Source organism: Hippocampus guttulatus, chromosome 5 (genome assembly GCF_054856545.1).
Source record: "Hippocampus guttulatus isolate MCC_2025c chromosome 5, RoL_Hgut_1.0, whole genome shotgun sequence".
Taxonomy (NCBI): domain Eukaryota; kingdom Metazoa; phylum Chordata; class Actinopteri; order Syngnathiformes; family Syngnathidae; genus Hippocampus; species Hippocampus guttulatus.
Window position 1 is genome coordinate 11,151,479 of NC_141265.1, and position 21,829 is coordinate 11,173,307.

A 21,829-nucleotide genomic window follows, 5' to 3' on the forward strand; every position below is an offset into this window, starting at 1 on the left:
CAAAGCTTCCAACAGAAGGCCCCTGGTGCTAAGGAGCCAAAGTGCTACCTCTGCAGCCTGCTGAATCTGATTACAGCAAGGCCTCGGGACAGGCAGGTCATTCAGAGCAGGGAGATGAGCAAACAATAAGATATTATCTGAAGGAATCTTCAGTTTTCCAAAGGAAAATGGTTTCTCTCAGTGTCACACTGACGATAGGATCCTCAACCTGACACTGAATCAGCCATTTAAGAAGAATGAACACTGCAGCCCATTCATGCACACTCACTAAAATAATGAGAGGTCCTTTTTCACCCTTGTTTAACACATATAAAGGAAAGTTCATGGGTCTTTGCAAAAACAAGGCTGTGCAGAAACCAGTGCATGCAGCTGACTCAGAGAAAAATGACTTTACAATGACAGCATGTGGAATTAGCAACCCTATAGCCTTTGTGTTTCTTTCTGCATGCATTTAAGTTTTAATATATATACAGTGTATATATATATATATATATATATATATATATATATATATATATACACACACACACACACACACACACCGCTTCATAGTTGTGTTCATTGTGTGGTCATTCTGACATCAAATGCATGTGCTTTAGAGCTCGAGATTCAATATGACAACGTGCATTATTGGGGCCCTGGTTTGACTCGTTTGTTCTTTTCAAATAGTGACATCTTGTGGTTACTTGGCCACACTCGTTATTTCGATGTTACATTTTACAGCCAGTGGCCCTTTCAAACACACCACCCGCTCGAGATGCTATGGATTTAACCAATGACAATAAGCACAATTCTGCTATTTTGGAGGATTTGGGAGAACAGTAGCTCAGTCACTTCCATAACCCTAATCCTCTGGATAACCGGACTTGTTTTGTCATTAATATTCTATGTCTTATTCATATTTATATATATTCTGTGTACAATCAAAAATTTTATGTCGTGATCCACAAATTTCAATTTTGATATGATCGAAAAACTGAAGTAAAATAATCAAGCCGAGAGGCAAAGTCAAGTCTCGCGATGTTTCCCCAATACTCTTGCGCCTGCCTGCAAGGAGGCGAGAATGCGTTCGCAGGGGTACTAGCAAACACCTCGTCAATTTTAGGACTAGCAACAGAAAGAAAATACGTTTTTTAATCACCTCATGTTTGGTGCTTACGTTACTCCAGAAAGCAAAACACCAAAGTCGTTGTAGGCCAGAGGTGATTGCCCGCATCCTGTTGTAAGGTGTAATTTGGTAATTACGCCACCACCGAATATACATTGTATATGTTCATATCCAACGGTTAGCTGACAGGCTACCCAGCACAGCCATTGGGGCAATGGCGTTGAAAAGAATTCAGAAGGTGAGTGTTTATCAACCCTCCACGAGCTCGTTGTGCCATACTTGGCAACTGTGTGTTTCATGATGGACCCGTTTCGCGTAAGATGACGAACCGGTCGCCGTGGAATCCTGAAGCTCATCTCTTCCTTTTTAACGCTATTTGGCTTGAAGACAAAGACCAGCTAACCTAAAGTTAACCGTTTTTCCCCGCGTATGTGCGTTGCCAAAGTAACGCCGGCTGAGAAGAACAAACCCCTATTAAGATATTGTCTTTGTTGTGTGCGCATGCACGTGCGCGCGAGCGTGTGTTTTAATTTATTTTTTTTAGAGCAGATAAGAGTATTTGGGAGTCCGCAGACGATGTCTTATCTAAACGTAATCGTCCCACACAGCGTCACCGGATCGCATCGGCTCACGTAATTGTGTGATTTATACATATATTTAGAACGTGTGCAGGATATGACTTCTGTTTAGTTACTTCTGGGCAGTTGATATTGTCAAAGCGGGTTTTAGGGTTAAGACAAGTTGTGTGTTTGAATGACAGCTGCGAGCTGGTTGCCGAAATTGAACCCTGGTGTCGCTGTTTCCATATTTGGGCTGGCAAATGGGGCAGCGCGGTTGGCCAAGGTGTGTGTATATTTTTATACTGCTGGATAGTTTTTGAATAGTGTTAGAGATGGCAGGCATACAACGAGATGCTGAAATGTCATCTTGTATAAGTGTTAGGTGTTCATTTTGTCTTGTCTAAACCAAGTTATGTAAGTAACCTTATTACAAGTTAAAGTCAATGAAGATATTGTGTTATTACTGCTAGTAATAGCATGAGTCATCATTAGCTCCAACCACATAATCTAATGTGATGTATTATGAATCATCTGTATTTACAATGATACCAATGGGTGTATCACAACCCGTGATCATAGCAATGTGTGTTATGACTGCTTTTAAAAGTAATTCTTGGCTAAAAAAATTGGTTTCAGCCCAAAGACAAGTCAAACCATTTTGCATATGGTGTTATTGTATGAATTATTCATGTGACTGTTCTTTTATCAGGAACGTAGCTGTCAAATAATTTATAAAGTGGTTATACCAATTGAACATGAATATATTGGTGTCATTATTGTCTAATTGTTTGCCATTAGGAGCTGTCTGACTTGCAGAGGGACCCACCTGCTCAGTGCTCTGCTGGACCAGTTGGAGATGATTGTAAGAGTTCCGTTTATAGCATGTTGTTTTTCTATTGTGTGTATTGTACAGTATGCAGTAAATTCTCCTCTATTGCGGGGGATTACATTCCAGAACACCCCCGCAATAAGGAAAATCTGTGATATAAAAATACAACCTTGGTATGTTATAACATACCAAGTATCTTTATGACACAATTTTTTTTAAGGGTACGTTAAAAACATATTTACAGTAATATGTTTGATGCGGCCCCACTAGTTTAAACTTGTTATTCTACTTCTCCGTTTGTGGAATATGAAATAAGTAGCAAAATCCACCAGTTTTTATCTATCGCAGGGCACTTTGTCACTTGCTGTCAACTGAAAATGACATCACAGTTGCTCAGGGCTCAAGTAACTTCCAGTCACAGCAAGGGATGTGTATTGATACGATTTTGTCGAGACTATTACTCTTAACGATACTGCTTGCCATTCCTATCGGTACTTTTTTTTTGTTTCGAAAAACACCATCAAAATATTTGAACTCATACTGCTTTTTTAAAAATAAATGTGCAACTACAATTACATTCATGTCAAATAAAAAATACATAAATAATTTGGACAAATCACTATTATACTGTTAAACATTTTATAAACAATTATGTTATCTAAAGGAAAAGTTGTGCCGAGTAACAAGACTGGAACATGCAGTTGGGCTGCAAAAAGCACTTCTGTGAGGCAGATGCACATTTTTGATTGCTTGTGTTCAGGGGGAAACCCTGACATTTTAATGATTGATTGCACTTGTGACAACGTGCATTGAGCAGCGACGTTGCGACATCATCCCCCTTCCCGCTCCAGTCTACATGCATAATCACTCAAACCGAGAATCACCCAACTTTCACGTTAGTGTAACGGTTGCATTGACTGTAAATCAATTAGTCATGCCTAGAATGAAACGCTCAACTGCAATGTTTGTAGCAAGTAGCAACAGAGCTAATGTAAAGTAACCAGCTTGCGTTGTGTGAGTGTACGTTGTTGACAGCGCCACTTTAAAGCCCGAGTAGGTCGGGCTAGGATCCCACTCATCAAAATAACAGAAAAACGATAGTGTTAGACGGCATGCTGGATGTTAAGTAAGACTACGTATTATGTCGTAAAATGATCACACAGCGCAATATTTGCAAAGGAAGGAGTCACGGGTGCCTCACGCTCATGGAAAAGCGTTGAGGCGAAATGGCTCACCTCCAATTGTGAACACATATCGTGACCAAACATATTCATAATTTTATTGTTCATTAGAAACAATATCAGAGAGGTAGAAGTTGCAAAGTAACACTCATGGAGCATAATCAATCAAAAATGAATGAGTAATTCCTCTAAGACTGTTAACAGAATCATTAAGAGTGGAGCATACTGTTTCTTGTACATTATTGTACAAACACATCATTAATCAGAGTGACGTGTTTAGACTAGTTGGGGCCGCATAGAACATATTAATGTCAAGAACATTTTTGACTTGACTTCCCCTTTAAACACATTTAAAATTACCGGTATACAAATACATTTAAACATGTATAATATCTTTAGGGGAGAACAAGATTGATGAATAACACAAAATGTTGTACAAACTATAAAAAAAACAAAACTGTGCACTCAAACCAGCAAAGATGGCAACAAAGATGATGACGAAGCAGCCATTATAACAGTGTTTCCATTTCAATGCCGAAATATGCCCTTTGTTTAAAAAAAAGAAATCGATCATAACAAACTTGTTGTGTGTGGAAATTGAAGATTGAAAATGTTCCTCTGGCATGAGCATTGCAGTACAACATGGTCACAGCCCTTCCAGTTGTTGTTGTTGGTTTTTTTGGGGGGGGGGGGGGGGGGGTACGAACATGGTTAAAGGCAGTTGCTGGCTGCCTGTGTTTCTTTCTTTTGTATACCTGTGTGGCTCCATCAATGCTGTTTTGAAACTGCAGTCACAACCCTTGTCAGTATCCCCCTCAGATAACACATTATGTCACCTATACAGACAGCATGGGAAACGTGGAAGTGATCAGCAAGGCGAGCAGAGCGCCATGTGTCGACTGACAAAACACAACAGTCAATCAGCGGCTGATAAAACGATAGTGGCACCCCGATTGGCCGAATCGGTCCATACGTGGAATTTAAATTCAAACCAATGGCATAAAATGCCGGCAAATTAATGAAAAATAATGATGCAAAAATAAAATAAACATGAAAAAATGGACTGTGAACAGGGAACCAGTTCTGCTGTACTTCAAACAGGTACATCTGGAAAAACTGAGATGATCATGAAAATGTTCAATATTCTTATTCCCCTCATTTGCGAAAGTGAAAATTCTATTTTATACACAGAGTGGAATAGCTCAACCATTTAAATCTGGCAAGTTATGTTATTTTGGTTTATAGGTAATTCAAAAAATTCAGTGTCTCAGAAAATTTGAGTGTTAAAGATGATGACGACAAAAGGATATTTTAAATAAAATGTCATGCTTCTGAAAATTGTGTAAATTTCTCTGCACTCAGTACTTGGCTGGGTCTACTTTTGAATGGAATACTGCATCAGCCAGTAGCGCTGCTCAGTGTGTGTAATGGAAGTCCACGTTGCTTTCATAGAAGCATTCAGGTCTAGATCTACAGTACATTTTTGGGTTTGGTTCCTCTCATCTTCTTCAGTTTCCAACAGAGTCTGAATGGGATTTAGCTCAGGTGAGTTTGCTGTCCAATCAAGCACACTAACCATCCTGCTCATTGAACCAGCTGCTGGTATATTTGGCAGTGTGGGTAAATGCCAAATCTTGCAAGAAAATGAAATCAGCTTCTCTATAAAGATTGTCAGCAGAAGGAAGCATCAATTGCTCGAAACCTTCGTCGGATTAGATTGCTGCTTTGACTGTCCCCTTTGGAAAACACACTGGACCAACACCGGCTGATGACAAAAGACCTCAAATCATCACTGACACTGGAAACTTGACACTGGACCTCAAGTAATGTGGGTTCTGTGCCTTTCCACTCTTCCACCAGAATGTGGGACCCCGATTTCCAAATGCTATACAAAATTTACTTACATCTGAGAAGAGGATTTTGGACTTCTGAACAACAGTCCAGTTCTTTTTCTCCACAGCCCAGGTAAGACACTTCCGACATTGTTGCCGGTCCATGAGTGGCTTGACATTTCTAGCTCATGGCGAGGAATTGTCTGACGCCAACCTCAGTATGTCTTTGTGGACTCCCCCAAATTCTTGAATAGATTTTGCTTGACAAACCTCACAAGGCTTCGGTTATCCGTTTGTCTGGTGCAACTTTTCTTTCCATGTTTTCCTTCCACTCACCTTTCAATGAATATGCTTCTTGGATACAGCACTGTATGAAAAACCAGTTTCTTTTGGTACGAGCTTTTGTGCCCTCAATGACTGTCCTCTGGACTTCTGTTAAGTCAGAAGTCTTCCTCATGATCGTGTAGCCTGCTGACCCAGACAGACTATTTAAAGGCTTGGGAAAACTTCACAGGTGTTTAGTGGTAATTAGTTGCTTCGGGTGTGACACTATGACTCTCCAATCGCATACTTTTTCATGATATTCAAACTCTGAGACACTATAATCTCTAATCCCCAATCAGCAATTTGCAAGTAACAGTCTTTAAATGTTCCACTCTGTGTATAATGAATCTATATCTTATATGGGTTTCACTTTCTGAAATGAATGGCAAAAAATATTTCACTTTTTCATGATGAACCATACCTGTACTACAATATATTGTGCATTCATCCATCCAGGGCTTCGATCCAAATCCACATGAATTTGGTAATTAAATTCCTTGGGGTGTCAGACGCAATGTTGTTATTGTTTTGTCTTTTTCAGTGTTTCATTGGCAGGCAACGATAATGGGTCCAGTAAGTATGTCTCTTGTATAGTTTCATTTGAAATGTGTTACACAAGCACTAACTGCTTCTGTCTGTATGCCACTAGAGTGACAGCCCTTATCAGAATGGAGTGTTTTTCCTTACCATCCACTTCCCTACAGATTACCCATTCAAACCACCAAAAGTGAGTAACTATCTGACATCAGTGTCATGGAATACAGACACTTAAGTTGTTTTTATTTTATTTGACTTTCATAATTATTGGGAACTGACAACTTTCCTGCTAAATTTCAGGTTGCATTTACAACGAAAATTTACCACCCTAATATTAACAGCAATGGAAGTATTTGTCTGGATATACTGAGATCACAGTGGTCACCTGCACTAACAGTATCCAAAGGTAAGTGGCAATAAACTTGACCGACAGTAGTTGCCCGTCTGGCGGCAACGGCGTATGTCACTTTTAAAAAAAAATGTTGATCCATGTTTCACAGCTAGCTCTGTATGTTGAATATGTATATTCAAATATTTTGATAGGTCATTGTGCATAAATGATTGATTATTGGGCCATTTAAATTTTTGAAAATAAATAACAGGATCTTAAAAAGAACTCTAAAATGTATAGGGAGCCAGTGAAGGGATGCCAGAGTAGGAGCTATGTGCTCCCTCTTACGAGTACCAGTCAAGAGGTGAGCAACATCATTCTGGACCAACTGGAGACGCTTAATGACTCCAAAGTAAAGTGCATCACAGTTAACTAGCTGGGATGTGACAAAGGCATGAATTACTGTTTCAAAGTGCTCTTGGGAAAGGATGGGCTTTCCTTTAGCCAGTTCAGTCAATTATTACCCCCCCAAAAAAAAGCTTATCTGCGTATAACACACGCTTGGATCTGTCATTTGGTGCAGTGTATTTCAGATACAACACACAAAATGATTAAATCAGCACTTCCTTAAACTGCCTGCAGAGAACATTTATAGCATTTAACCTTTATGGCTAGTAACCATCTTGTTCAACCTGCATTACTTTCGCTACATACACTTGACAGTCTAGCTGTAACATACTCCACTTTTTTCCATATTTGTAGCAGCTTGTAGCATTTTGAAATAGAATATCAACGTGTGAACCCTGTCAACTCAATGTAGCCCTTTGCGTTGTCAAGGCCCTTACTTGGCCATACGTATGAATTCAGGATAAATTCTTATTTTAATGACCATATGCTGGTTCAGTTTTCAGCTACAATAACTTGCATTTTCTGGGAAGACTTTCGACAAGATTTTGGAGTGTACCTATGGGCTTTTTTTAAGTACTCTAACCTTGATAATTAAAAAAAAACTGTTGGCTTCTTAAAACGTTGATTGTACTTGTATAATTTCCACAGTATTATTATCAATCTGCTCCCTTCTTTGTGACCCAAACCCCGATGACCCTTTGGTGCCAGAGATCGCTCATACGTACAAGGCTGACAGGGAAAAGTAAGTGCACAAATGCATTAGCCAGCTGACATTCAAAATCGATTGAAAGTGGACTGAAGACACTGTTTGGGTTTTGCAGGTACAACAAATTAGCAAGAGAATGGACCCAGAAGTATGCAATGTGAGGTTGCCAGCGAGACGGAAATCCAAAAGGAGAACAAAAGAAACATGTTTGATTGTAACTGGAGGCATAGGGAAAACAACATGAGACCACAGGCAACCTTTTGGACAAGGCGGCAATATCCCGATGTGCTGAGTTTATCCGATGCACTGTCCTTGATGCATTTATGGATCTCAGCAGGACCTGAAGGGCTCCTGGAAGCACTCGCTTAGCGAAAGCCAGACACTACTCACAGCCCATACGCCATATTCAAGACTTTAAATTGTTATCCTTGCTATTGTTCTAGCTGCCATATTTGTTGCTTTACATACACATCTTTCATTGTCATGTTGTTTTACTTTGTTGGGTTATGGAAACCATCACCATGATTTTTGGGGATGCTGCCTCTGTCCCACCGGATGTTCTCTTCTCTTACTGCATTTCCATGGATATCGTGGCCTTTCTGTGTTCTGATGTTTCGGCCAACGTGCAATTGAGACAGAATGTTCCCAGTTCAACACAATAATGGTGCGGTGCCATTACCAGCAGCTGATCAAATGGCACACACAAACAATACCCCAAGACAATGTGAAAATGTAAAAAATAAGGACTGATCAGATATATTCCTTTGCTTTTGGAATCGCAGCATGTAGCGTTAATGGCACTGGAGCTTCATCTGCCCTTCTGCAGCCCACAACGCACACACACACACACGTAGGTCAGATGGCAACTGGATTTTTCTCACATTTTGTCATTGCTCACATACCGATATCTTGTTTAAGAATGCATCCATGATGGGTCTGACAAACTTTACTGTTAGAAGACATTGCTGGTATCATCATGGCTACTCCTCGGCATGTAGCGAAGCTATGTGTTACCTCCTCAGTACAGTTACTCAGGTATCAAACCCAATCATCAGCCTTTGGAATAAGCAGCAAAACTTGGTGAGAAAAATGCCCGAGGCCCATATTGTAGGCTGTACTATTTACATTCATAAAACAAAACAAAAAAATTGCTGAAAGACAGAACTGCTCATCTGCCCTAATGTTTGTTTTACATAAGTATTCATTTTGTTGGGGAGGAGTCTCCTTTCACGCTTTATATTTGTTTTATGAACAAAGCTCGGATATGAACAACTTCACCACGCTTATGCTACTGAAGTAGAACTATAGTAATGCTTTTTCAGGGTAAGTTAATCTGAAATTGTCATCTTTCTTCTTTTTTTTTGTTTACATTTCAGGTGATGTAAAGCTGCAGTACTCCATGCTCATAATCATGATTACACAGGTATATTTTGGGGTAAACAACCTCAGCTGACCAGTTTGTCTGGTTGCCACTTTTGTTTAGTATTATTAAAACATTTATTTTTAGCCTTCTGTTGTCATGTCAACTGGTGCGATCATGTTTGGAATGTGTCATATAATAATGTTAGTTTGAATTTAATACAATGTGACTGTTTGATAAACTAGTTAGTGTGTGCTATTTTTTCCATGTACTGATGCTGCCAATATAAAGGGAAATTATTTAATTGCAGAAAGTGGAAGAAACAACATTATTCAACACATCTGAAAAGCATGAACATTAGTACTTTCAATGCTAGGTTTAGACCGCATCTTAGATTTCTAAATTCATTGTTGTAGGAAAAATGTCTGAAGCACCATATATTACAAGGTTTTGAAAAGCTACACTGAATGAAGTAAATGTATTTTTATGTTTAGACTGTGTACAATGTTTATTTGGCTTTTTTTTCATACTCCTCCAACTGAATGAATGCAGCCTCAATCCATCGTGACTGATCTTAGCATTGACTCTTGTGCTCAAAAGTTTGTATAGGCAGCTTGGCATGCTTTGCACTCTAGAGAACCTTCTCTCAGCCACTTGCCAGATATCAGGGATTTTGTTATAATTCATCTGCCTAATACATTTGATGAAACTTTTAGCCTTAACCCTCATTTTGTATATACAGTACAGGAAAAAACAAATCTTACTGTAGTGTCAAATGCCTAAACTAGATGTCATGGCTCGTTCATTTCCTTAGAATTGGTTTTTTTCTCTATCCAGGGCTGGCTTTCATGCATTTAAAATTTTGAAATTGTGCTTGAACTGCAACATTGAGCAACCACATATCTTCACTTTGTCCATGCAAGCTAACTGTTGACATTGTCATTAAACATTAATAAAAGCAATGTCTTTACTGTCGTTTTCAATTTTCTGTCATGTATTTTCAAAGGTAATGATTGTGTAAACTGCGAGCAGGTTGTCAAACAAATGCAAAATGAGAACACTAAAAAGAACTGGAGAGTGGGACGACAGCAAGTCTTGCCTCTGCTTGCCCTAGGACTATCGGAAGCACTGACCAATATTTGATTGTTATTACTGTATTACTTTTAGGCTTATTCAAATTGTAACCTGCCCGGGTAATATCTAATCTGCCCAGAGCCTCCACAAACAGTTGTGCTATTCGCAATGAGAGTGTTTCTTAAACCAGTCAAATTTCAAAATTGTCCTCATAAGGAGGGAGAGCTGGCCTTCTTGAGGTCAGCACTCAGCATGTTTCTGCCCTGATTGATCGATACAGTCAACTGAAACTACCCAGCATGTCTGCCGTGTTCTCTGTACACACTAATACATTCATAAAGCTGCATATTTGGTTAATGTAATTTAATGAAATTGGTTGTGTCTATGTCAGAAATACCGATTCTTAACAGTCCAGGATGATCTCCATAGCACAGGTGCACATTATATTGCATTGTATAACATTAGTTGCTTATGTGATTGCAACAAGTTGTATAGTTTGAGTTGGGTGATTGATTAAATGTACAACTAGACACTGCTAAAAATGACTACTCGAATTTGAAACAAATGGGCTTTTCTACCTTCAGTACTCAAAGCGTACACTATACTTCAGTACACTGTGACCTCATTTAACCTACTGATGACGCATCAGGAGCAACTGGGGGTTCAGTGTCTTGCTCAAGGACACTTTGACATGGGATCGAACCGCCAAACTCCGGGTTGGGAGAGGACCACTCTGAGCCATGGTGCCCCCAAGACTGCTGGATAGGAGAAGCAATGTCTGTTCGATCAATCACCCACACGACCCCCCCCCCCCTTTGTCAAATGGAAAATATCCAATGATTGAAATCAATGCCTTGAATACTTAGAAGGGTCTACCAATAGTGATTCCATGCTACATTTTATATAGCCACAACTTGCAGACAAGCATCGTTCCTTCGTGCTGTCCCGCTGTTTTGACGCTGCCCCTCGATGTAGCCATTAGCATAGCCAGTTTAGCTTCCTGGTTAGCTGAAAGGCAGCGTCAGCGCTGCCACTCCCCCAACAAGGAAGGAAGGAAGGGCGCATCCCGTATAGGAAAGCTAGCTGGCTAGCTCAGCCCAGCCCACTCAACTCAACTCAACACAACCATGGCAGTAAACCTGAGCAAAAATGGCCCTGCGTTAACAGCGGCGTACAAAGAAGTCGTTAATGAAAAATCCGATACCAACTGGTAAGGCGCAGCAAGTTCAAATAACGCGGAAACTTTGAGGCTGATGAGGAGACATTGCGATATGATGCTGGCTAGCATGGGAGCAGCCAGTCGTGAAGTAACGTTTTAAGTTGTCTGTTGGGTTCACGAAATCTTAATCTTAAACCTCAACATATGTTACATTGTCAACCTCTATGTATTTTTGTTCCCTTATCTATGGAGTCGGGGTTTTTTTTGCCTCGACGAATGGTAATTTTATATACTTGAATCGAAGCCCATACACCATTATTCATTGAGAATTTTGTTTTCAAAACGGTTGAAAATTTGTTTAATGTTTTGCATGTACGTTGTTTATTTTTTTAACGAAGTCTTTGATTGTGCGTCTGGCAAGGCCCCCCACTTCCTGGTTAAGCAATGATGTGGAAATTGACAAATGCAGTACTGTGTGACTTTTGTTGTCTTTGAACATCAACTTCATATAGTCCTCTGACATCCGCTGCAGTTTAAATATTCCTCGCTTTTTGTCAATCTATCTCTGCATGTTCTTGGCTGGACTTTCAATTGATAGATAGTAGCACCATCCTAATATAATATGTAGAATAAATGTGTCTTTGATTATCTCTTTATGCCGGTGACACATAGTGACAGAAGAATTAAATGTCCTTCCACTACCAATTCGGTTGCTGTTGCTACTATTGCAACATTTGTGAAATGTTGCGATTGTAACATGTCTTGGCTCAATAAAAGTTGGAAAACACTGCTGTAGATAATAATAAGACATAAGTTAACATACTAGTTCAAATGAGTCAAAAGCAAGTATTTGCCTCAAAAGATTAAATGGTTCACTTTTCACTTGTTTACATTCTCTTCTTAATTGTTAGCAGTTTGTGCTGAGAAGCTATGGTGGAGGCCTGTGTTTCACTTTTCCACAATGAATGTCCGCTTTTCTATCTTTGTTGTCATATATCTCTTTGCTGTCACTTGGACCCACACAAATAAAAGTCACACAGACTTGAGTTCAAAAGATTTGCTGTTTGACCGTTGGAGCTCACCCGCCCATTTTTTCTCTCAAAAAGATTTGGGTTGATTATCAAATTTATATGACCTCTCGGGTGTTCAGTCTTATGATAACAATTGGGATGTCTGCCTTGCAGTGTGGATTTATTTATTTATAGCCATTTTCCACCGTTTTCTGACATTTTATCTGCAAATTTCCCCAGTGTGGGACAAATAAATAAAGGTTATCTTATCCACAAACAGGAATAATCACTTGAAAATGTAAGACAATGTATTTCTGTAAAAAAAAAGTGTCTCATCTCACAGCAACATTGACCTTTGCAAGGATGCTGTGTCCTTTGTTTTGATCAGAAGAAAAAAAATGCTTTTAACCACTGCATTGTTAGTTTGTTTAATAACTGGATTGTCATCTTTACGCTCATCGTTTACACCCATTGTTTACAATTATTTGTGTCATTCATTGTAAGGTGTAATGATCAGCTTGTTCTAAACATTTGTCATATTTAGGTCATCACAGGAAGATTTAAAGGGGACATAATGTGCAAAGTTGACCTTTTCATTGCTTTTATGGAAATAACTGGTTCTCTCGAGTGCCTGCCCACTCATCAAGTGTGAAAATACACAAAACAACCAATGTCATAAAATGTATCTTGAAACAAGCCATTTTGATTTTGGTGGCATTTGTGTTTGCTGGTGTGTCCCTATTGTAGGATCTGCTCACTAGTTGACAAGTGAAGTGCCACCCCCACAAATGAAAATACAATTGATGGGTTTACTGCCATTTATGTGCTTTCCTCTTGTGTAATAAAATTAATTTTAAGGGTCTGTGCTCTAATACGTCTTCATGGTAACGCAAAGCCACCTGACATTGGCACACCTCAAATTAGAGGGGGGCAAGGAGAGCTGTGTCATGGTGAACTGCCTCCCACCACCAAAAACGTCTGCTCTAAACATTGCTGTTAAGAGAGAGTGACTAATGCGCTGTAATTCTAAATCCTTTGGGTATTTTGACTGAAGCTTATCACATACGTGTTATTAAGATACCAAGAAACTCTTTAAATTATGGAAAATGGCATAATGTCTAATCACAAATACAATTGCTTTGGCTCATTCCACATGTGGCAAAAAACAAAAATCAAGTAAAATCAATCTAAGCCTTAAAGTAACAGGTCAACTGTTACAGAAAACAGCATTGTAATATATTTTACTGGCTCTCCTCCTCAGGGCCTTGTTCACCTATGAAGGAAACAGTAATGACATCCGCCTGGCAGAAAAGGGAGGTGAGTAATTGGTTACGTCGTTCATCAAGCTTTTGTCATCTCAACACAAAAGTATCAAATGTGTGTTGGAATGTCTCTGTCAGCATGCAACCGCAGCATTGGAAGATCAGCACAAAGCAACCGCTTGCCCCTGCTGTCTCAACCCGTCATTTGCAAAGGCAAAAATGTTCCCTGTTATACAAGCAACCACAGCAGCCATTTGACTATTGCCACAATGTTTGTCTATCAGATGGTGGATTGGAGGAGATGGTTGAGGAGCTAAACAGTGGAAAAATCATGTATGCCTTCTGTCGGGTCCAGGACCCAAACTCGGGTCTCCCTAAATATGTCCTCATCAACTGGGTCAGTACTGCATTACACCGCAATGCATTTGTCGTCTCACACCAGTCAAGTGGTCCTTGAGAACCAATTGTTTGCATCTTAGACGGGGGAAGGAGTGAATGATGCCAGAAAAGGACTTTGTGCAAATCATGTGAGCTCCATGGCAAACTTTCTTAAGGTAACGCTGCACTCATTTAAATATACATTTGACTTTTTGCCTACCATCTGTTTGTATTTAAAACATGCTGAATTGCACATTCTTCATCTTTCGAGGGCGACATGAAGAAAAGATTATTCATCAAAGCTGCATGCATCTGTGGAAAATGGCTCAGTTGGAATAGTTTCAATGTCAAGACATCGTATATCATAGAAGCAAGCGCTTGGAAAGACACCAAGTTCACACCAGCTTTTTTCAGACTGAGCAGTAAATGGAACTTGAACTTTAATGTCTTGCAGGGGGCCCACGTTACAGTAAATGCCCGAGCAGATGAGGATGTCGAACCTGAGGTGATCATGGAGAAGGTGGCCAAGGCCTCCGGAGCCAACTATAGCTTCCACAAAGAAACCTCCAGCCGCTTCCAAGACAGTGGCCCTCAGGGTCCCGTGGTATGTCTCATTCACTGCTCAACCTGGAGAATTAGAAGTAGGTAGTAGTTGGGAAGGGTAAAATGTTATTTGTGGGACCTATTAAGTTTACGTTGCTCAGTGGCTATTTGTTTGAGGTATAATTGATTTCCCTGTTTGGCTGTATCCGACAGAGGATGACGTCAACTTGCTGCCTGTACTGGCTGCAACAGGAATTGAAATTGACATTTTCAATTTTTAAAAAGTCTATCTCAAAAAGTGAGTAAGTGAGGTACAAATTTTAACCCCACCAACTTTGGAGTTTCCAGAGGAGATGTTTTCAACTGCTGGACTTAGCATCCCATCTTGGCTTGAAACATGTTGCCATGCTTTTGCATATTTCTATCAAACAGAAAGAATTGGGACTTGGTTACAGTTGCCCATTGCATTTGAATATTAAAGCATCCTAGCTTTTCATTTTATGGCCTCTTCTGCGCTGAGCATAACGCATTACTACGTCGACCAGGCCATTCATTGTCTACTGTATGTGCTGCCTCTCTGCTATGACAGCTGATGTAGCGTATTCGAAAAAAAAAGTTCAATTTGGGCAACAGTATGCTGTGGCAACAAACGCCGCACCCAGGAGGACAGGTGGTTTGGCGGAGTTGTACAGTAAATGGCATGCAGAAATAAAACAAAGGACGGTGTCCCGGCAGGGTGTGTGCCCCCGATTGCCCAAAGTGAGCTCGGAAAGGCTTAAACTAACCTGCCGTCCTGCGACAAGGCAGCAGTATAGAAAAGGGATAGAAAATATCTCTTTGAACATATTCACGATGTAAAATTTATTCTTGAATCTCATCACATTTGTACCCTGCTTTGTCAAGTGATCTTAATTCTAAAATCTGATGTTCAGCTAAAGACTGTGTGATAGTGAAGCATTCAGGATGCATTACAATTCGTTCTGCTGCGATTTTGTTTTGTTGCCCTATGAATTCACGTTAGGTGTCTTTGCCGCAGGGTTCCGTGTACCAGAAGACAAATGCTATGTCAGAAATCAGAAAGACCAACAAGGACACATTTTGGGCACAGGCGGAGGTAAGCACACTGTTGCTGCGCCGGGTTTTCATCTCTGACACAGACACAGAGTGAATCGCGTTTTGCAACACATCGTTGTGATGAAGTTTGCTTTTTATATTCATTTGACATGTGTTGTCCCTGCCATAGCACACTTCGGTCTGTCTTTTCACTTTGTCCCCCAGAAAGAGGAGGAGAGACGTCGCCTGGAGGAGCGGCGCAAAGCAGATGAAGAGCGCCAGCACCTGGAGAAAGAGAGGAAAGACAGGGAAGTCAAGGAGGCAGCACTGAGGGACCAACGGGACAAGGAGAAGGCCGTGCAAATTGAGCAACAGAAGTCTGTGGCAACAACCGAGTGTGCATCTTGACATTTGCTCATGACATTGGTCTGATTTGATCGTTGCTTTGACAGGAAGTACCAGCAACAACAGGAGGCTGAGCGCAGAGAGCAAGACAAACAACGCTGGGTAAGTGTCTCCTTTTGTTTTGTGGTTGAGGGGGGGGAAGAAGAACCAGAAAGTAAATTCGTTTTTCATGTTGTCTTTGTCTTCAATATTCTCTTGGTTGGCCTTTGTTGTTTTCACGCAAGTCTTTTATGATTAACACGCACATTTTCATAGAGAAGTTGCAGGACAACTGATGAGAACCAACATTTAATGTGACCAACAGGAGCAGCAGGAGGAGATGCAGGCAGCCCAGAAGAAAACCGTCAGACGGGGGGACTCTGTGGAAAAGGCCAATGTAAGTCTCACTCCTTCAACTGGACGGCACAATAATTTTTGAGTCGCTGCCATTTTAAAGCGCATATACGACGGCGTCACCCTGCATTTACGTCAAGACAGAGCATGCGCAAACTATACGCAGCTTAGCTATTCTGATTGAACTGTTTACATCACACCCGTTCGGACTGGCAAAAGGAGTATGCCACCTCTGTGATTCCAATTAAAATTCCATTCAGCCTTTTTATTTAAATTGAGGTGTTTATATGGAGCTTTTTCATTCTGTTTAAGTCATTCGAATTGGAATACATGGCTGCATATAAATCTGGCTGTAGATATTAGATTGGTAAATGAAGCATGAATGAATACAAAATACTGTTTATTTCTCTGCTGAAAGGACAGGTTTCACCTTATGAAATACTTGTGGAGGCGCTTCACCTGTCAACAAATGTACTGCAATACAACCTGAGCAATTTCTTGTGGCGTTATTTTCGCCGAGTGTTTTTCTTTCCACTAATCTGCTGATGTCTGTGTCATAGGAGGCAGCCTCTCTCATCTCTCAGCGAGCTATGAACCCCAGAGACATGTTCAAGCAGAGAGAGAGGGGAATAACTCCCAGTGATTCAAATGTGCCCTCTGCTGCCCCTGCTAGCCCCCAGCCAGGTATTGTACCCCCCCCCCCCCCCCCCCCCCGCCCCCATTCCCTTTGCCTTAAAGGTCAGCAGCTGCTACCTTTCCACTCTTGGCTAGCGGTGGCTACAAGCTACATTTGTCCAAAACTGCCTCCTTGTGGAGCTCTGCCTGTCCATGATCACACTTAAACCTATTGGTCTGTCTCCATCATGTGTCTCCTCCTTTCTTTTCTCTCCTCATCCATCTGTGCATGCTTTGGATTCTATGTGCGCCCCTACTTAGGGCGTCTGCAAAGCCCTTTCCTATCTAAGTATGAAAGCGAGCGGGCCAGCTCCCCTCAGCGCCAAGCCTCCCCTGTGCCGGCAGGCTCCGCCTCCCCTGTCCATGCTGCAGGTGTGAGTTTACACACACAACACAACATATCAGGTGATGGTTAGTCTGTACCAGTGTTTCCCAACCTTAATTGCACCAAGGCATGTTTTCCATCTGGGCCAGTTTTTATTCTTTTGTGTGAATGGCACTAGGGAGTTCCCCACTATATTGCAGTTTGCAATCATACTAAATGATGTTTTTAAGTGAATATTTTTATGGGTTTTTACAGCATTCTCAACTCAACTGTATTTGTAGAGCACTTTCAAACAGCCATCACTGCATACAAAGTGCTGTACAGGGAGCAATTTAACATATACAACAAACTGATTTATTTTTAAAGCCAAATTCCCAGTTGCGCGTGCACTTTTGAGCCATCTATTGCGCACTAGAAGAACAGTAAGGCGCAGTTGAGCGTCTTGATTCGGAAGCTGTTATCAGCCACAGCACTCACTGAGAGACTCACAGGCACCTAGCGTCAACCAAGCAGGTTCCTGCTTTTTAAAGGCGCGTGCACTTATACAAACACTACAATAAGTACAATATTTTTTAATATTTTCTGTGGTTGATTTTTTTTTTGTAGTCAACTGTGTTTACAACAACTATGTATGTGAAATTGAAGTTTTTCACAGGACCAAAATTGGGCATCCCATTAATGTAAAAAGGTTTTTTTTAAAAAAGGACAAAATTGGACATACGTGTTTTTCATAGGACAGTGTTCATACGGACGTTGGGCTGAATGATTATGCAATTATTATATAACATGCGATTATTTTTTCAATGTTTTCTTCCTAGTTTTTTTAATAAACACAAACAATGAAAATTAATCTGTACAATGGTACCTCGACTTCCGAATTTAATCGGTTCTGGAAGAAATTACTTAACGAGAAAATTTTGTACGTAAAGACGCGTTGTCCATGTAATTGTCCTAATTCGTTCCAAGCCCCCCCAAAATGCAGACAGAAATGTTTCTTAAAGCATAAAAATGCATCAAAATATGGAACAAATACAGTACATGTTACAATTAAATTATTGCACAGTAAATGAGAGTTGTTTATAATTAAAATAAAGAATAAAAATGATGGTCATTTGACTTTTAACTGTGTCCTCATCGTTTTTTGCCCTCTTTAGTCAGTGTTCTCTCTCAGAAGTGGGTTTTGCCTGGCATTTTGTAAAGAACTGATTCAAGGACGTTTGCTTTTGTCGGCTTTTAACAATCCCTTGAAAATGTCCAAGGCAAACATCATCAGAGTGAGCGACCGCCCGACTGGTCAACAGTTTTTCTGGGTTATTCACATTTACGTAAAACCATCGGAACACCTCATTGCCCGAGGGGCGAATGACGAGGACACTTCATAGACACACATCTATCTATCTACACATATAGACACATATGGTAGAGGTCCCAATGAGATGCCAGAATGATGCTCGGGAATAGCCAATGGCAGTTCAGGAAACTCAGAGGTGCGAGAAACAGGCCATTCTGTATTTTTACCTTTCGTATCTTGACACTTCTTTTGTAACAAGAGGCAATCTTTTCCTGTTGAGACGTTTCATAACTTGAGAATTTCGTACGAAGAGACGTTCGTAAGTAGAGGTACCACTGTATTACAATAATATTTGTTATAAATGTTTTGGTCTTAGAGGTTAGGCTTATGTTTCAATCATCATGTTAACTTACTATCCACACAACGTTCACTACGACAGCTACAAAAATTTCCACAAGTGTGGAAGTCATAAATTATGACAATAACAAAAACTAATTTGTGGCTCATCACTTCAGTTTTTGATGTCTCATGAAACAACGATATGTATGCATGTTTGTGTGTCGCTGGCATACCGAACGAGCTCTCACTAGTTTGGGAATCACTGGTTTTAATGACAGCTATTCTTTGTTGCTTTTTTGCTGTTTCATCACTTACAGTCATTTCACCATTGTACTTCCAATCACTCATGCTGTTTTGACATTAATTTTGTTTTAATCACCCCTCCCGTCTGCTACTGGTGGTGGTTTTCAACCTGTGTGGGGTTGTGTGTGTACATGCATGTCTGTGCTTGTGTTTTCGGGTAATAAGAGCCAGATCTGGATGATGGACAGTCCAGGTGTGAGTATGACGCGCCGGAGGTGGCCCCCGAGGAGCACTCCAAAGGTGGGGCATCGGCTGTCGTCATAACCCTTTCACAGACACCAAATGGCCCTCTCGTTGGCCTCATATGCTCTAAACATGATTTGCCATCAGCTCCTCTGGCCTCCCAGTCAGCAGCTGCAATCCGCTGCTACCTGCTGGTAGCTAAATTCATGACAGGTTATTTTTCTTTTCACAGAGGAAGCGCCAGCCCCTAGCCCCTGTGTGCAGGAGCCTTTACGCGAAGACCCCCCTCAGGTGGCTGTTCTGTTCTTTTGCAGCATAAAAAATATATATTTTTAGGACACAAATAAACCAAATTCTTTGGCAGGTTGAGGAGAACAATTATGAGGTGACTGCTGAGGAGACACCAGATAGAGGAATCTGTGCTCGGGCCTTGTATGATTACCAGGCTGGTAATTACATTTCATTTTACTGTTTTATTTTTAAAGCGCCATGCTTGCCTGGGTTTTTTTTTTTTGCCTGGGTATTCCAACTTCTTGCATTTCAAAAACATGAATTAGTACTTGGGAAATTGAAAACTGTAAATTATCCAAATTTGTGAGTGTGAATGCTTTTTTTGATGTGACTATATTTGGCATTACACCATCGTGAACTTTTCCTCTTTTCTGAAAGCCTCATAAAACTATGGTTAGGAAAAATATAACTTTTGATTAATTTACTGTAGCCTGGGTTTAAAATGAGATCTTAAGCTTTGTCAAAGTGGGATTCAAAGGTACATCAAATATGTCCATGTACTTAGTTTATGTCCTTGTCAAATGTGTAGGGGTTTTTTTTACATCTGCATTACAAAATATCCCAGTATGTTTGTTATTTTCCAGATGTGTTTCTTAAAGCATTTAAATCCACATGACATGAAAAGGTGGGGAATGTGTAGGAATATGATTTTATATCTAGAGCAAACATGGAATCAATTGTGCCCTGTGGTTAAATTCAGCTAAAGTAGACTCCATCTTCGCTGTGACCATAATGAGGATAAGCACTATCGGAAATGGAGAAAGTGTTTGGAATTTTGTTTTAAATGACTCTTGTGTTCCCTAGCGGACGATACAGAGATCTCCTTCGACCCTGATGAGATCATCACCGGGATCGAGATGATAGATGAGGGATGGTGGCGAGGCTACGGCCCCGACGGCCATTTTGGAATGTTCCCAGCCAACTACGTCGAGCTCGTGTAGGCACGTGTATTCCCCAGTAACACAGGGAACCTCCCACGAAGAGTCCTCCACTGAACAAGCTTCTCTACATCACGGAGCAATGAAAGGACAATACAGTAAAAGGCCTGGCCATTTCAAGTAATTCTCATTTCCAGCTCTGAAGCAGGTACCTCCACCTCCACCACTTGACCTGTAAATGTGATGAGCCTTAGTTTGAATCTTGATCATTTCTGAGCATACGCAGCGCTTGAGTCCACATTCCTTTCAAAGTGACCTATTTATCTGGTGTCATCGTATTACTTGCTGTAGCAGCGGGGGTGGGGGAGGTAATTCAAGATGGCGGTACTAGTTTCGTTTCAATCCTCTCGTTTCTTGCATTTGTTCCCAGAAAACCAGATGTTCCTTTTCGTGTGACTGACCATAAATTACAGTATGTCTAAATTTCAAAGCTTTTTGAAGAGGATGTTGTTAAAATGGCACACTCATGCTCTCTGGAAGGGTTGACTTCGTGATTAGGGAGACAAAGTCAATTCAGGTTTCCTGGAGTGTGTTTTGTGTCTTTTTGGTCTCTCCATTTCAATGTACAGTATTCAACATTTCTGAGGTGTCCTAAGGTGAAAAAACATCAAAAAATAGCACCTTTTCCATGATGACTTTGTAACATGTGAGAGAGGACGTAAGTACTCAAAAGCTTTTTGTGATATTTTAGAGGAAAAGAAAGTTGAGTTTGATCTTGAAACATTCTAGCTTTTAAGAGTATCATTCCTGATCAGTTCCAGATCGATTTGGAATATAGTGTAATGTGCCGTTCTATGCCAGAGTCTATTATAATCCAGCCTTTGTAATAAAACAAATAAATCCCCTTTGTGGTCATATCTTCTCATATTCAAACACATGTCGTCGATGAGAGAATTGCTACAAAAAAAACAAGGGATTTTCAGAAGTTAAATGGGTACCCTGATGTAAAGACAACATATCTTAAGTCAGTTTCCTGGAATGAAATGGCGTGTGGGGAATTCACCCACTTAATGCATAAGTTTCATTTCATTTGAAAAAAACACTTCGCCTTTCCTGCATGCTTACTTTTTCTAATACAGGGGCGGGAAACT

General features: G+C 40.5%; 2 protein-coding genes across 5 annotated transcripts; both read left to right on the top strand.

Annotated features, from left to right (window-relative positions):
• The first annotated feature begins 1,051 nt into the window (after positions 1 to 1,051).
• Positions 1,052 to 10,151, top strand: ube2d4 (ubiquitin conjugating enzyme E2 D4). 2 transcript variants are annotated; one of them, XM_086111270.1, is made up of 7 exons: positions 1,052 to 1,346; positions 2,467 to 2,530; positions 6,376 to 6,407; positions 6,484 to 6,561; positions 6,672 to 6,777; positions 7,759 to 7,852; positions 7,932 to 10,151. In XM_086111270.1, exons 1-7 carry the CDS (start codon positions 1,323 to 1,325, stop codon positions 7,975 to 7,977), a joined length of 444 nt encoding a protein of 147 aa, XP_085967396.1. In that variant the 5' UTR covers positions 1,052 to 1,322; the 3' UTR covers positions 7,978 to 10,151. The 2 variants fall into 2 exon arrangements, with proteins under 2 accessions (XP_085967396.1, XP_085967395.1); XM_086111269.1 differs by lacking the exon at positions 1,052 to 1,346 and adding an exon at positions 1,862 to 1,951.
• A 1,135-nt stretch (positions 10,152 to 11,286) lies between these two features.
• Positions 11,287 to 21,582, top strand: dbnlb (drebrin-like b). 3 transcript variants are annotated; one of them, XM_086111736.1, is made up of 15 exons: positions 11,287 to 11,460; positions 13,681 to 13,736; positions 13,966 to 14,078; positions 14,161 to 14,235; positions 14,514 to 14,663; positions 15,639 to 15,716; positions 15,881 to 16,032; positions 16,108 to 16,162; positions 16,365 to 16,436; positions 16,954 to 17,077; positions 17,330 to 17,440; positions 19,492 to 19,566; positions 19,742 to 19,800; positions 19,874 to 19,958; positions 20,605 to 21,582. In XM_086111736.1, exons 1-15 carry the CDS (start codon positions 11,378 to 11,380, stop codon positions 20,739 to 20,741), a joined length of 1,425 nt encoding a protein of 474 aa, XP_085967862.1. In that variant the 5' UTR covers positions 11,287 to 11,377; the 3' UTR covers positions 20,742 to 21,582. The 3 variants fall into 3 exon arrangements, with proteins under 3 accessions (XP_085967862.1, XP_085967864.1, XP_085967863.1); XM_086111737.1 differs by lacking the exon at positions 17,330 to 17,440 and having other exon boundaries at positions 11,288 to 11,460; XM_086111738.1 differs by lacking the exons at positions 17,330 to 17,440; positions 19,492 to 19,566.
• The last annotated feature ends 247 nt before the right edge of the window (positions 21,583 to 21,829 follow it).

What these genes read in the sequence shown, in the direction of transcription:
- ube2d4 (XM_086111269.1), top strand. Translation starts at nt 1,862, where the DNA reads ATGACAGCTGCGAGCTGGTTGCCGAAATTGAACCCTGGTGTCGCTGTT. An exon ending in GGGCAGCGCGGTTGGCCAAG is followed by an intron (nt 1,952 to 2,466) that starts GTGTGTGTATAT and finishes GTTTGCCATTAG; the next exon opens with GAGCTGTCTGACTTGCAGAG. An exon ending in TGGACCAGTTGGAGATGATT is followed by an intron (nt 2,531 to 6,375) that starts GTAAGAGTTCCG and finishes TGTCTTTTTCAG; the next exon opens with TGTTTCATTGGCAGGCAACG.
- dbnlb (XM_086111736.1), top strand. Translation starts at nt 11,378, where the DNA reads ATGGCAGTAAACCTGAGCAAAAATGGCCCTGCGTTAACAGCGGCGTAC. An exon ending in CATTTTGGGCACAGGCGGAG is followed by an intron (nt 15,717 to 15,880) that starts GTAAGCACACTG and finishes TTTGTCCCCCAG; the next exon opens with AAAGAGGAGGAGAGACGTCG. An exon ending in CCCTGCTAGCCCCCAGCCAG is followed by an intron (nt 17,078 to 17,329) that starts GTATTGTACCCC and finishes GCCCCTACTTAG; the next exon opens with GGCGTCTGCAAAGCCCTTTC.